The sequence below is a fragment of the Heloderma suspectum genome, chromosome 11 (assembly GCF_057233095.1).
Source record: "Heloderma suspectum isolate Gila_16-S chromosome 11, 16-S_ref, whole genome shotgun sequence".
In the NCBI taxonomy this organism is placed as follows: Eukaryota; Metazoa; Chordata; class Lepidosauria; order Squamata; family Helodermatidae; genus Heloderma; species Heloderma suspectum.
The window spans coordinates 2,874,182-2,888,755 of NC_139468.1; the positions used below are offsets into that span (position 1 = coordinate 2,874,182).

General features: G+C 49.2%; 1 protein-coding gene across 4 annotated transcripts in view; it reads right to left on the reverse strand.

Annotated features, from left to right (window-relative positions):
- Nucleotides 1-14,574, reverse strand: part of MYO1E (myosin IE) — a 109,442-nt gene that overhangs the window by 18,447 nt on the left and 76,421 nt on the right. For all 4 annotated transcript variants that reach the window (XM_084816629.1, XM_084816631.1, XM_084816627.1 and 1 more), the window contains 3 exons: nucleotides 13,187-13,285; nucleotides 9,256-9,400; nucleotides 501-615 (listed from right to left, as the gene is read on the reverse strand). In XM_084816629.1, the coding sequence (XP_084672755.1) occupies nucleotides 501-615; nucleotides 9,256-9,400; nucleotides 13,187-13,285 (359 nt within the window). The remainder of the gene's footprint in view (nucleotides 1-500; nucleotides 616-9,255; nucleotides 9,401-13,186; nucleotides 13,286-14,574) is intronic.

Genomic DNA, 14,574 nt, shown 5'->3' on the forward strand with positions numbered 1-14,574 from the left:
CGGTCTAATTAGTATTGTGCAAAGCTGACTAGAGAACTTAGCTCTGTGTTGCTGGATATTGGTTAAGTCTGTAACCTGAAGAGCTGTTGATCTGGTGGTGATTTACATAATACAAGCTATTTACCAAGAGACCAACCTCTGGAGGCCTGACACTGAACAGTGGTGTGCACACACACACACACACTTGAGCCACAGTTGTTTTCAGCTCTTTGAAAAACTATAATCCATCTCTAGCATTTATATCCTGACTTTTCCTCCAAGGAGCCCAAGGCAACATATATAATCCTCCTCCTCTCCATTTTACCTTCACAACAACCCAGTGAGGTAGGTTAGGCTGAGAGACAATGACTGGCCCCGAAGTCACCCAGTGAGCTACAAGGCTGAGTGGGGAAGTGAGCTCAGGTCTCCCAAGTCCCAGTCCAACACTCCAGTCACTGCACTGCATCATCAGGAAGGTTTGTTAGCGCTGAGCTACCCCAATATTCACAGTCCAGAAATACCTTCTTCTCTCATTTGTACGTATTTCTTCCTGGCCAAGTATTTCCGCCATGCCTTCTGGATTGCCCGTGCGTAGCCATCGTACTTCCGTTCTCTCATCTCTTCCAGCAAAAATAGCTGCAAGGAAAAGAAAAATCCCCACCTCAGCAAGTTACATGTCGGAGCAGAAGTCAAAATGACACACTCAGGGTGCCATCTTATGCATGTTTCGTCAGAAAAACGTCCTACAACTCCCAGCATTCCCCAGCCAACTGGAGGACCTTTTCCTGTCTAAACATGCATAGGATCACACCCTTAATTGGGCAAACAACTGCATCCTGACTTTGCCTTTTAAAGGCTCAACAGGAGGTACCTCCTGAAATACACCAAATTCAAACCAAAAAGAGGGCGTGATCGAAGGGAAAGCTCCAGGCCCAAGTCCCAATAAAAGCTGATGGACCCTGGGTGCATAACAGAATGCTCAGTTCCCATGGATGCGAAGAGGCTGTGCCTGTGGAAAAGCATTCTGCGTGGCTGCTCCCCAGGGCTGGCGCTGCCTACTGCTAGACATTCACTACGACCCAAAGGATGATCATCCTGCAGAGGAGATGCAGGAACGCAGAGGGGCGAGTAGTTGCCACTGCTTCATGGGGCAGATCCTGGGCATCTTCAAGGGCAGCAGAGTGGAAGGCAGGCAGATCTGAGCTATGGGGGCGCAATAATTCAACGGCGCTTGCAGCAGAGAACTTCCTGTTGATCTGTGCCCAACGTTAACTAGAGTGGGAACTCACTTCCACAAGACGTGGTGATGGCCACCAACTTGGATGGCTTTAAAAGGGGACTGGACAAGTTCATGGAGAAGGAGGCCATCAATGGCTACTAGCTCCGTGAGGAAGCTATCCTTCAAGGAAATACATCCACCATTACTGATGTGACCATCAAGCAGAGAAGCCACCAATAAGCATTCAAGGAAGCCAAAAATGCCTGGTGTGGAGAAAGTAGATAGGGAGACATTTTTTGCCCTCTCTCAAAACACTAGAACACAATGGCGTCATCCCATGAATCTGGTTGGTGAGAGATCCAGGACAGATAAAAGGAAGGGCTTCTTCACACAGCGCAGAGTTAAACTATGCAATTCACTAACACAAGATGTAGCGAAGCTGCCAATTCGGATGGCTTTAAAAGGGGACTGGACAAATTCCTGGAGGAGAGGGCTATCGATGGCTACTAGTCCTGATGGCTATGTGCTACCTCCAGTACCTCCAGTACACCAGTTGCTGGGGAACATGGGCGGGAGGGTGCTTTTATTTATTATTATTTATTTATTTATTAAATTTATTAATCGCCCATCTGACTGGTCACCCAGCCACTCTGGGCGATGTACAACCCACCATAAACAATTTAAAACAATAAAATTTTACCATAATTTTTTTTTTTAAAAAATACCCTAACCCACCCCAAATGCCTGCCTGAACAACCACGTTTTTAATGCACGACGGAAGCTCATTAAAGAGGGGGCATGACAGAGTTCCCTAGGGAGGGAGTTCCACAGAGTGGGGGCCACCACAGAGAAGGCCCTCTCCCTCGTCCCCACCAGTCTAGCTGTCCTGGCTGATGGGACAGAGAGAAGGCCATCCGAGGCTGATCTTGTTAAGCGGCCTGTCTGGTGTTGCTGGAGGCGCTCCTTAAGATAGGCTGGGCCGGAACCATATAGGGTTTTAAAGGTCAAAACCAACACCTTGAATTTGGCCCGGAAAACAACTGGTAACCAGTGCAACTCCTTCAGCACTGGAGTGATGTGATCTCGCCGGCGGCTGCCTTTAATCAGGCGAGCCGCCGCGTTCTGTACCAGCTGCAGTTTCCGAACCGTCTTCAAGGGTAACCCCACGTAGAGCGCATTACAGTAGTCTAAACGAGAGGAGACCAGGGCATGTACTACCGATGGGAGCAGATGGTCGGGAAGGTAGGGGCGCAGCCGCCGTATCAGATGGAGTTGATACAGCGCTGTCCGGCTCACAGCTGACACCTGAGCCTCCATGGACAGCTGGGAGTCCAAAATGACCCCCAGGTTGCGGACCTGGTCTTTCAAGGGTAGCTGTACCCCATTCAACACCAGGTCAACATCCCCCAGCCTCCTCTTGTCTCCCACCAAAAGTACCTCGGTCTTGTCAGGGTTGAGCTTCAGCTTATTCCTCCCCATCCAGCCACTCACCGTCTCCAGACATTTGGACAGGGATTCTACGGCCAACCTTGGTGAAGATTTGAATGAGAGGTAGAGCTGAGTGTCATCCGCATATTGATGACACTGCACCCCAAACCTCCTGATGATAGCCCCCAGTGGCTTCACATAGATGTTAAATAGCATCGGGGAGAGGATGGAACCCTGTGGCACCCCACAAGTAAGTGGCCACGGGTCTGAAACCTCCTCTCCCAGTGCTACCCTCTGGTACCTGCCAGAGAGGAAGGACCGGAACCACCGCAATACAGTGTTTCCAATGCCCAACCCCTCCAGGCGGTCCAGGAGGATACCGTGGTCAACGGTATCAAAAGCCGCTGAGAGGTCGAGGAGAACAAGGAAGGAGCATTCACCCCTATCCAGAGCCCTCCTCATATCATCCACCAAGGCGACCAAGGCCGTTTCTGTCCCATGCCCAGGCCTGAAGCCCGACTGAAATGGGTCTAGATAATCAGTTTCTTCCAAGTGTGCCTTCAACTGCACCGCCACCACCCGCTCAATCACCTTGCCCAAAAATGGCAGATTTGAGACTGGGCGAAAGTTGTTCAGAACTTGAGGATCCAAGGAGGGCTTCTTTAAGAGCGGTCTTATCACTGCCTCCTTGAGGGCTGATGGCATCACTCCCTCCTCAAGGGAGGCATTCACCACCGCCTTGATCCCCTCACCCAGTCTCTCTCTGCAGCTCATAATGAGCCAAGATGGGCAAGGATCAAGTAAGCAGGTGGTTGGCCTTACAGATGAAAGCACCTTGTCCACTTCATCAGGAGGAAGAAGCTGGAACCGATCCCACAAAACCGGTTTGCCACAGGCCGCCTCTTGCTCACTAACTGTATCCACAGCGTGCAGAGTAACACACCTAATCTGATCAATTTTATCTGCAAAGTGCCTTGCCAAAGCCTCACAGGAGGCCTTAGAATGCTCCAGTGGTTCCGGAGCCACAGGACCGACCAGGCTCCGGACCACTTGGAACAGCCTCCTGGGGCAGCACTCTGCAGACGCGATGGAGGCAGCATAATATTCCTTTTTTGCTGCCTTCACCGCCACGTGATAGGCTGAAGATATAGCTCTAGCCCGTGTCTGATAGTCTTTGGAGCGAGACTTCCGCCACCGGCGCTCTAGCCGTCTCACCTCCTGTTTCAGAGCTCGTAACCGCGGATTGAACCATGGTGCAGTCCGAGCCCTGTTCAGGGGGAGAGGGCGTTTCGGAGCCACCCGATCTAATGCCCCAGTGATTGCGGCATTCCAGCCACCCACCAGGGTCTCGACCGAGTGGCCGTTGGCGTGCCCCAGAGAATCCCCAAGCGCGTTCAGGAATCCATTTGGATCCGTAAGACGCCTGGGGCGGACCATTTTAATGGGTCCTCCACCTCTGCGGAGGGGTTGTGAAACCGAGAAGTCCAACATCACCAGATAGTGATCTGACCATGACAAGGGGGTGGTGGATATACCCCCGACTTCCAGATCACTCCCCGCTTCTCCAGAAACAAACACAAGGTCTAGTGCATGACCGGCTACATGGGTGGGTCCAGTTAGAATATGGTGCAGCTCCCAGGAGGCCATGGTCTCCATGAAGTCCCGAGGTGCTCCTGTGAGGATGGCCTCCGAATGTACGTTGAAGTCCCCCAACACCAGTAAGGTAGGGGACTGTACACGCACATCAGAGACCACCTCAAGCACCTCGGCCAGGGAGTCAGTCGTGCAGCGGGGTGGACGGTACACGAGCAGAATCCCCAGACTGCCCTTCGGGCCCATCCTCCAGTACATGCACTCAACAACCTTGGTCTCCCGGAGAGGGGGTCTGGTGAAGACCAAGGACTCTCGGTAGATAACAGCCACTCCCCCTCCCCGATCCCCAGCCCTCGGCTGCTGTGCATACGAAAATCCAGCTGGACACATGGCTGCAAGGGTTGGAGCAGCAGCCTCGGCCAGCCAGGTCTCCGTAATACATGCCAGGTCTGCACCCTCATCCAGGATCATGTCATGGAGGGAGGTTTTCTGGGTAACAGACCTGGCATTGCAGAGCAGCAAACGAAGGCCAGAAGATGGGGTCACGCCTCCCCCAGCCATCCTTTGGCTCTGGACAGGCCCGGAGCAGGGGACAGATACTACACATCTCTCCCTCGTTCCCCTTAGCTGGCATGGCCTGCCCCTAGCGCTCCGCCAGCGCCTGCCGCCCAGCCTCGGTATGTTCTGGCCCCCAACACTCCCCCCACTGCCTCCATCAGGTGGACACATGCCCCCTCGCTCCCGCCTATCAGGCAGGCTACCCACCCCTAAAAACACAACAAAATCCCCCCCAACAAAATAAAACGAACAAACAAAACAATTAAAATCCCCTTAAAAATGCCAGGCAGGAGTCCACAGGGAAGGCCTGGTGGCGGTGGTAGTGGCGACGGCGGCGGCAGCAGGCCCAGCGGCTGCAAGCATGCCTCTTCCCCGGTGGTGGTGGTGGTGGCCTCTCCTGCAGGCCCTGGCTCTCCCAGGCCACCTCAGCCAGCCAGCTTATGTAGCCCCTCCAGGGAGGGGCAGGTGGAGCAGCACAGCTGGCTCGGTACCTGGGGGCCTGGTCCTGCAGGGACTGGCGGTCTGCCAGGCAGAAGTCCACAAGGAAGGCCTGGTGGTGGTGGCAGCGGCGGCGGCAGCAGGCCCAGCGGCGGCAGCAGCAGGCCCAGCGGCGTCAAGCACGCCTCTTCCCCGGTATTACAGTACATTTCTAATCTACCCAATAACAACTATTCTCTGGGTGGATTACAAACAGTAATCCACTTGTGCAGCCATGCCCTGCTTGTGGGTTTCCCATGGGCAGCTGGTTGGCCACTGTGTAAACAGAATGCTGGACTAGGTGGACCCTTGGTCTGATCCAGCATCAGGGCTCTTCTGATGCTCTTATGAGTGGTGCCACTTGGAACTTCCGCCTCAGACACTGAAATGTCTGAGGCTGGCCCTATAAGAGCACTTTTTCAAACGTAGCTATCACAGCACAGCCGCTGTGCTGTGCTGTGCTGTAATGCAACCACTGTGCCAGGTCTGGGAAATATGGAATGACTCAGGAAGTCCCACAGACAGACAGTCCCAGAAATTCACCTTCCTTCCAGAAAGATATGCCTCTGATAAACAAGCAACAGATAAGAGGAAGATATTTTTGGAAACCAAAAAACAGTTCACCTTCAAGTCAGAAAGGGATCTGGGCTATCTCATAGACTTCACATCTGCTTCCAAACAGAATACGCGAGCAAGAGTCGGCGCACAGCAACTGCCGCGGGGGTGAGCAGCATCTGTTTGACATTCTGATTGCTGGATGCTTGCTGAGAGCTTCCAGCGCTCCCATTTGCACCCAGCAAAATACTGGCCAAGACAATGCAGAGTTGATCTGCCCCACCTTGCAGGGTGCCCCGAATGGCGCTCACGCCTGCATCCCTCCACAGGCTCACCTCTGAGGCCTCCACGCTTCCAGCTTCCTGGACGCTTGCCAGTACAATGGCAACCCTTCACACACACCACTGCACTGTGGCTGGTTTCCAAGGAATGTGGCACTTGATGCTCCGGGCTGGTCACACTTTTTGCTGGGGGAGGCAGATGAAGCTGTCCTAAACTGGATCAGACCTCTGGCCATTGAGCCCAGGACTGACTACTCTGACAGCTGCTCTCCAGGGCTTCAGAGAGATCTTTCCTATCAGCTGCTACCAGACGGCGCTTGAGCTGAAGACGCCAGGGCTCCTTCTGAATATCAGCATACGAAGCTGCCTTCTCCCAAGTCGCCACCAGGATCACAGGAAGCTGCCAGATTCCAGGTCAGCCCTACCTAGTCTCACGGGCAGTGGCTCTCTCAGGGGCCATTGCCAGCACCTGATCCTTTATGGCTGGAGATGCCGGGGATTGAGCCCGGGACCTTTTGCATGCAAAGCAGGGGCTCTACCCCTGAGCTATGGGGCCAGTCCCTGAAACGGATTTCTAAAGTGGTGGCTTCCCTTGCCCCGCAACCCCCTACTCCATCAGGATTCAATCCTGCCACCCCAGGACTACTCAGCAGGAAGGAACTGCCCAGCACCACTGAGGCTGCAACTTTCCATTTGCCCTGCTGAACGGACAAAGTCGTTTTCAAGCAGAAGTCGGTGACGAACGCCAGACCCTGGTATTTTGCCGCCTAAAGTGAAAAATCACGACTGCAGCCTCTCCCCCTCCCCGCTAATTAACACAGGACACAACCCACTGGGAAGTGTGCCTGTGCAAGCCCCGTTGACGGGAACAGGGGCCGTGAGAGAGCTTATTGTAGGAGACCCTCCCAGAAAGTCTGACCCATCCATCTCCCCGAGTTCCTAAACCTGCTGTCACACAGATGTGAACAGAGCACCATTTTCAACATGCTGAGGCCAGCGTTGCCCTCTTGGAGTAAGTAGCATCACTCCCCCCACTTCTTCTTTGTTTTTTGACTGGAGGAAGGAACTGGCAGAACAAACTGCTCACAGCAGCGTTTCTTGCATGATTTACTCCCAGCAGTTATACTAATTGCAGCACATCTATCAAAGCAGAGCAACTCGTCTGATGTTACTAAGATTCATGCCAGATATACTTCCTGTGCCCAGAAAACCCCAGTGGTCCTTCAAGGATATAATACTCCTAATGATTTGTAAGAAAAACAGTGAAAACAAAAATACAAATGACATTTTATAAAAATTAACCTTCCATTTTCTTTGCTGTTCCTTCTTCAATCACATTCACTCAGTCCACCGGAAAAACAGAAACAGGCCACTCAGGTCTGGAGCAAACCTAACAGCGGTGTCCTGCAATCCCCCTTGGAAAGCTGGGAGTTGCCCCCAACATGCACTCCCTCGTCAGGAAGGGGAACACATGGTCCTGAGGCCGACTCCCAGTTTGAAAGTCATTGTTCGCAGGGAGATTGCAGCCCAGTTCTCATGACGAACCCAAGGTGAGCGAGTGTGCATACAGGAGTGAGCGGGATTCCACCCCCCGCCCCTCTTTGTGCGTTGAGTTGGATGTCTGCGTGGCGTCTCCACGCATACAACTGAATGTGCACAGGGTTTTCTCCCTCCTGTTAGAAGCCCAGTTTTCCCACTCTCTTGCAAGAACAGAGCTAGTGCAATATCTATGCTGGACCGTAAGCAGAACTGTTAGGCATATCTACACCACAAACTTAAATTGGTTGAATCGTCATTCCCTCATGGGGCTACGGCAGGGGTGAGGGACGTGTTGCCTCCAGATGTTGCTGGATTCCCAAGTCCCATTAGCCTCTGCCAGCACATCTGATGGCCAGGGATTATGGGAATTGTCATCCAACAACCTCTGGAGATCCACAGGTTCTTACAGGTTCTTCAATCCTGGGCTGGGGATCCCTAGCACAGAATTCTCAGCCAGAAACTACAAGTCCCAGGATTCTTTGGGGGAAGCCATGAGAGACCCTAAGCAGCCATTTAAGTTGTTATGTCCTTTAGGATCAAACACTGTTGCAATCCTTATCGTATTGGTTCACGCAATAACCCTATGAGGTGGGTCATGATTATTCCCTAATAGCTGGTGTAGCCCAGTGGGGTTAAGGCCAGATAAGCTAAAACTAGAAATTCCTGGTTCAAGTCTTGTTTACTGGGTGGGGCTTCGCAAAAGCCACTCCCTCATCTGCAGTTGTAACACCTATTTATTTACTTAATTTCTCCCCACCTTTCTACCAGGAAATGGCACTCAAAGCAGCTAACCATAAGAAAAGCCACGTTTCAAATAAAAACTTGATTAAAACAATAATAAAGCAAATACATTTTTAAAGCCCCCACAATAACAGAATAAAAACAGCATCCAACCCAGCAGACCACATCATAAAATAAGAATAAAAACATCTTTGCCTGCCTGCAGAAGGATAGCAGAAAGGGAGCCCACCTAGCCTCCCTCGTCAGGGAGTTCCACAGTCTGGGAGCTGCCACTGAGAAGGCCCTCTCTCGCGTTCCCACCAAAATCCGCCTTGGATGCCGGCAGCACTGAGAAAATGGCCTCACCCAATGCTCTTAAAATGCAGGCAGGCTTGAATGGGAGCAGGCGTCTTTCAGGTAGCCTGGTCCCAAGCCATACAGGGCTTTATAGGTCATAACCAGCACTTTGAATTGTGCCCGGAAACAGATGAGAAGCCAGTGAAGCTGTTGCAACAAGGGAGTTATGGCGATACTGTTACTAGCATTCTACCTTAGATGGTCCTGGAATGACAGAGGTGACGTGTGAGGAGCAGCTAGGAAAAGCATCACTTAAGCCCGGCTAGGTCACAAAACAGGGAACCGAGGAAAAGAGGGTGGCTTGGCCAAGACCATCCAGCGTGACTCCAGGGACTTGCGCCCAGGGCCAAACGCCAATTCCACCCACACTTGCAAATTCCACCTGCCTACCAGGTCACTGAATTTGAAGTGAGATGCCGCCACTATCCCCAGTACTCCGCGTCAGATGCAGCATGTTGCCTCACAGGTCCCTGAAGAGCCGCAGAACTGAACCTGCTAATCTTTGGCAAATGCGGTCAAGAAGAGTTCAGGCTTCACCCTCGTACTCACAGACTCTGGAGCTTTGATGAAGACCTTTGTTCTCCCAAGCTGGTACTGGTCAGGGTCCACATTTACAGAGTGGAGCAGGTGAAGGACGCCTTGCTTTTCGTCCCCTTTCCAGGAAGGCCAGGTTGCTTTGGTCAGGATGGCATACCTTCAAGGAGAGATGAGAGAGATACCGTACTCAAAGGCCTCACAGCCCATGCCGAGGAGATCCTATGAAGCTGTCCAAGCCCTGAGATCCATGGGCATTCCGTACTAATGAAAGATCAGGTTAGGATTCACAGAAGAACATTCTTGCTCTGATGCAAGCACCACCTGAAGTCATCCATACTTCAGATCCCTCCAAACTGGACTATTGCAATGTGGGATTAAAATTATTATTATACAGGGGTGCCAAAAATTCCTAAGGCAAACAAGCCTCTTATCAGAAGACTTCATATGGACTAGAACCACAAGACACCACATCCGCTAACCACCCTCTCTCCATTCCTAATCAATGGCTCCATGCCTCCTCCTGCTCCTCCCAAACTCACAAAGTCAAGGTCCTTGGCCAGATTGCCGATTCTGCCCATCCTTTCCTAGACCAATGCCCTGCACCGGAATTCCACATCCTCTGTTTTGGCGTGTTCATTTTCTCTGTTATGTATTTTGTCCTTTCCTTTCTCCGTCATTCTAACCTTTTCTTGTGGCTCCTTTAATAAGTGTCCATGCCTTCTTTACCCATTGATAACTAACTGGTCACTTCATTGTGAATGCCTGGCTGTTGAAGCATCATAGTTGAAACCCTCACTCTCAGAGGATAAGAACACAAGAAGAGCCCTGCTGGATCAGACCAAGGGTCCATCTAGTCCAGCATTTTGTTCACACAGTGGCCAACCAGCTGTCAGCCAGGAACCCACAAGCAGGACATGAGTGCAACAGCACCCTCCCATCCATGTTCCTCAGCAACTGGTGTACATAGGCTTACTGCCTCTGGTACTGGAGGTAGCACAAAGCCATCAGGACAAGTAGCCATGGATAGTCTTTTCCTCCAGGAATTTGTCCAGCCCCCTTTTAAAGCCACGCAAATGGGTGGCCATCACTACATCCTGTGGTAGCAAATTCCATAGTTTAACTACGTGCTATCTGAAGAAGTCCTTCCCTTGATCTGTACTGAATCTCCCATCAATCAGCTTCATAGGATGACCCCACCGGGTTCTAGTATTTTGAGAGAGGGAAAAAATGTCTCCCTCTCCACATGCTCCACACCATCCATAATTTTGTAGACCTCTATCCCATCTCCTTTTTCCTCTCCTTTTTTCCAAGGTAAACAATCCCAGCTGTTGTAGCCTTCTCTCACAGGGGAGATGCTCCAGCCCTTGATCATTTTAGTTGCCCTTTTCTGCACTTTTTCCAGCTCTACAGTATCTTTTTTTAGGTGTGCTGACCAGAACTGGACACAGTATTCCAAATGTGGTCGCACCATAGATTTGTATAGGAGCAGTATGATATTGGCAGTTTTATTCTCAATTCCTTTTCTAATTATGTCTGCCTTTTTTATAGTGACCTCACACTAGGTTGACATCTTCACTGAGCTGTCCACCACAACCCCAAGAGCTCTTTCCTGGTCCATCGCTGTTAGCTCAGATCCCATCTGGCTATACATGAAGTTGGGATTTTTGCCCCAATGTGCATCACTTTACACTTGCTTACATTGAACCACATTTGCCACTTGGATCCCCATTCCCCCAGTTTGGAGAGATCCTTTTGGAGCTCTTCACAATCCCTTTTTGTTTTAACCACTCTAAATAATTTGGTGTCTCCAGATGGCCTGTAGCTTGGTAGCAGTGTTCCTGCTTTATATGCAGAAGGTCCCAGATTCAATCCCCAGCATCTCCAGTTGGAGGTAGAGCCAGGACAGACCTCTGCCTGAAACCTTAGAAAGTAGCTGGATACTGGACTGGATGGACCAAAGGTCTGACTTGGAATAAGGCAGCTACAGAAGGTCTACAGCCATTAAACACACACACACACACACACACACACACACACACACACCACAGGACCTATATAAGGCATCATATTCAACAGAAGCAACAAGGTAATAAATTGACCACATCCCAAGTCAAGCTTGGACAATTGCGACTGTGTAATTTAACATGATTTATTGATTTATTATGCTTGTACTCTACCCTTCCTCCAAGGCTGTTCATTTATCTTAACAACAACAACCACTTTGTGGTGCAGGTCAGGCAGAGAGATACTGGCTCAAGGTCACCCAATGAGCTCCATGGCTGAGCAGAGATTTGTGTTCTCTCTGGTCTCTCCTCTGCAACACAATGGCTCTCAGTTAAAGAGGTTACAGCAATGAGGTATCAACATTGGAAAATCTAGTCATCTCAAAAGAATGAACACACAAGCAAAACAAAACAGGGTCTGAGTGAACAGTTTGGACAGTGAGATGTCCAGGTTATGTTGTCTCCCTGGACGTTTGCTATTAAATAGCGCTGTGCATCTCGGGGGAGCCCATCTTGCAGTTCTGGTGTGGGATGCATTTCCCACTTCCTCTCTCTCTCTGTCCCCAACAGCTTCCTGTAGCTGCATTATTAAAACACATCACCTTCCTTCCTCCCTCAGGCACAGCAAGGGAAGGATACTTCCACTTTGAACTGGAGGACAAAAGAAATGACAAAAGGCATACAAAAGAGAAGCAAAAGCAAGCAAGCATGGGAAGTTAACATCCCAGGACTGCATATGGGAGTTTTTTCTAGGGCTGCAATATGACGCTGATTAACAGATTAAAAACATTTTGAACATTTAAAAAGGTGCTCCAGAGAAGCATTCCATCCTGTGTGTGCTTGGTGTGGGGAGTGGGTGACAGAATGCCTTTTCTAGGATTATGTCTGCCCATGACAGATGCTTGTAGCATCTAAAAACAGAAGAGAGTAGGCTATATTTTCTTTAGAATAGCCTTCCCCAACTTGGTGCCTTGTAGATGTGTTGCACTACAATGCCCTTTATCCCCAGACACCATGGGTAATATGGGAGTTGTAGCCCAAAACATCTGAGTGATGGGAGTTGTAATCCAACATATCTGGAGGGCACCAGGTTGGGAAAGGCTGCTTTAGAACAATGAATTTTTCCCCCCTCATATGTGAATTTAAATTGGTCAATCAATTAAAAAATGAAAACGCATATGATTAATCAGCTGGTTGGCCACTGTGGGAGCAGAATGCTGGACTAGAGAGGCTTTTGGTCTCATCCAGCATAGCTTTTCTTGTGTTCTTAGGAATCAGTGCAGCACAGTAACGGTGAAGAAATTTTTTTTTAGAGCAGCATTTGAAAATGCCCTCACTGCATTCAGTGCAAACATACCACATTTTGTCCCAAACTGAGCTCTGAAATACACTGATCAACAAGTTGCCAATGTGATCAGTTTAAACTGGGGGGAAATGACAACTGTAGAAGGCATCTATTGGCCAGTGTCCATTGCATCACTGACACTTTCCTCACCAAACCCAAGGGCAGCTTTTGTAACTGTTTTTCATTTTGATGTATTTGTAAGAGGATGGAAGGCTGGATTTTTCTAAGTTAGCGTGCCACTTTAATATTAATCTTTTTTAAAAGGCAGACTGTTCTGACATGCAATGATAGGAAAGTAATAGGTATTTGGTAAGATGAAATACACAACTGTAAAACAATCTAAAAAGCTGGACTTGCTTTGGAAGAGCCACAACTGCTCTTCAAATCTTATGGCTACGCTTTAAAAGAAACTTGATTTTTTAGATGCATTGACATGTAAACAAGAACATCTATGTATTTAACACACTGGGGTTGTTTAGGCTCTGATAGAAACATTAAACTCTACCCAGCAAAGGGGAGGAAAACCCGGAAATGAGGTTCCCTTCCTATTTCAGTCCTCTCTGAAGGAAGAAAGCAATGTGTAGAACTACTGTACCTCTGTAGGAATTTTTGGAACACTCGCCTATAAGCATAACCAGCTCGCCGTACTCGGATATTTTCTTTGAGCCCAAGGTATTCCACTTGGTGCTTTACCCTGCAGGAAAGGGATTAGACATTAAGCATCATTTGCCAAAGGGGGAGAGGGACAACAGCAGCTCTGGCATTTCTATGGAGGAGAACAACTAGTTGTTAGGATCCTTGACTGAAAGGAAAGAAGCAACCGTTTCAAGCGACAGGAAAAGCAAATTCAGGCTGGGTAACAGGAATGGCTTCCTAATTGTTAAAAGGGATTGGGCAACACAGTAGTGGCACAAGACATTGAGGAACCTGCTTTTTTTGAGGTTGGCACCTGACATTCCAAACCAACGCCAACAGCTGCACTCACTGATCCCTTCTGCAGTCAGCTGGTTGCACTTATTTGTAATGTCCAAAGAGGATCGTGCAACTTCCCTCTCCGAAGTCCTTCTTGGACACTATTGAACAAAGGCCCTCGGTTAACTGCAGACAAGATCACACAGGACATTTCAGTGCTTGTTGGAAGTGTTGAAAGCCACTGTAAGAATACCACCCCCAAATGAACATCCATAGGAATGGCTTAAGTCTAGAGGGATCCTCCTGACATTGAAGTGTATTGGTTTATACAGCTGCCAAAATACCTTCAAACTACCCATCTGTGTTGTGCGAGGGCAAAGGTAAGGAGGATGTGTACCCTAAGCAATACTTTGGATTTAAACAGTGGAGGGTAACGCAGTTTACTGAAGGGAGTGCTGTGATGCCACATTCACAATGTTTGCATGCTCACGAGCTAGGCTAGAATAATATCAGTGCCATTTTTTGGAATAACATTCAATCCGCTATGGGAAAGGAATATTTTTTAAGGTAACTGGCTCCAGAAGGATCACTTATAGGAGTAAAAGTTCTTGTACAGCTACCTCATTTCTTTGGTCTGTGTTTAAATTCCATACTTCCAAGAATACTGACATTCCTATATTAATAAATAATAAACACTGAGATGTTTTTAGCTCTAATAATCTGCCACCCCCACCCCAGTCCACCCAGCCTAAGTCAGAAGTAAGCAAATTTTTGCTTTAGGCTGTCTTGGGAGAATAAGCAGTTTACAGTGCAGTGTACTTGGCTTGAACCAAGCGAGGTCTCCAGTTTAGCCAGACTAGCTTGTTAAAACATGAAAATGGGGTGATTCTTAAAAACATGTTTTCTCCAGAATTGCAGTAATTCTTCCCATTAGCCTAATTCCCAGACACAGACCTACAAGGAGTGGTTCACAGAGAGAAAATTTCAAAACTGCCATTTCCCAGACAAAAAGAAAAACAGTATAAAATGTTCTGTGTAGTTTGACACTGACTGGCACTGCTGAAGCAGTAA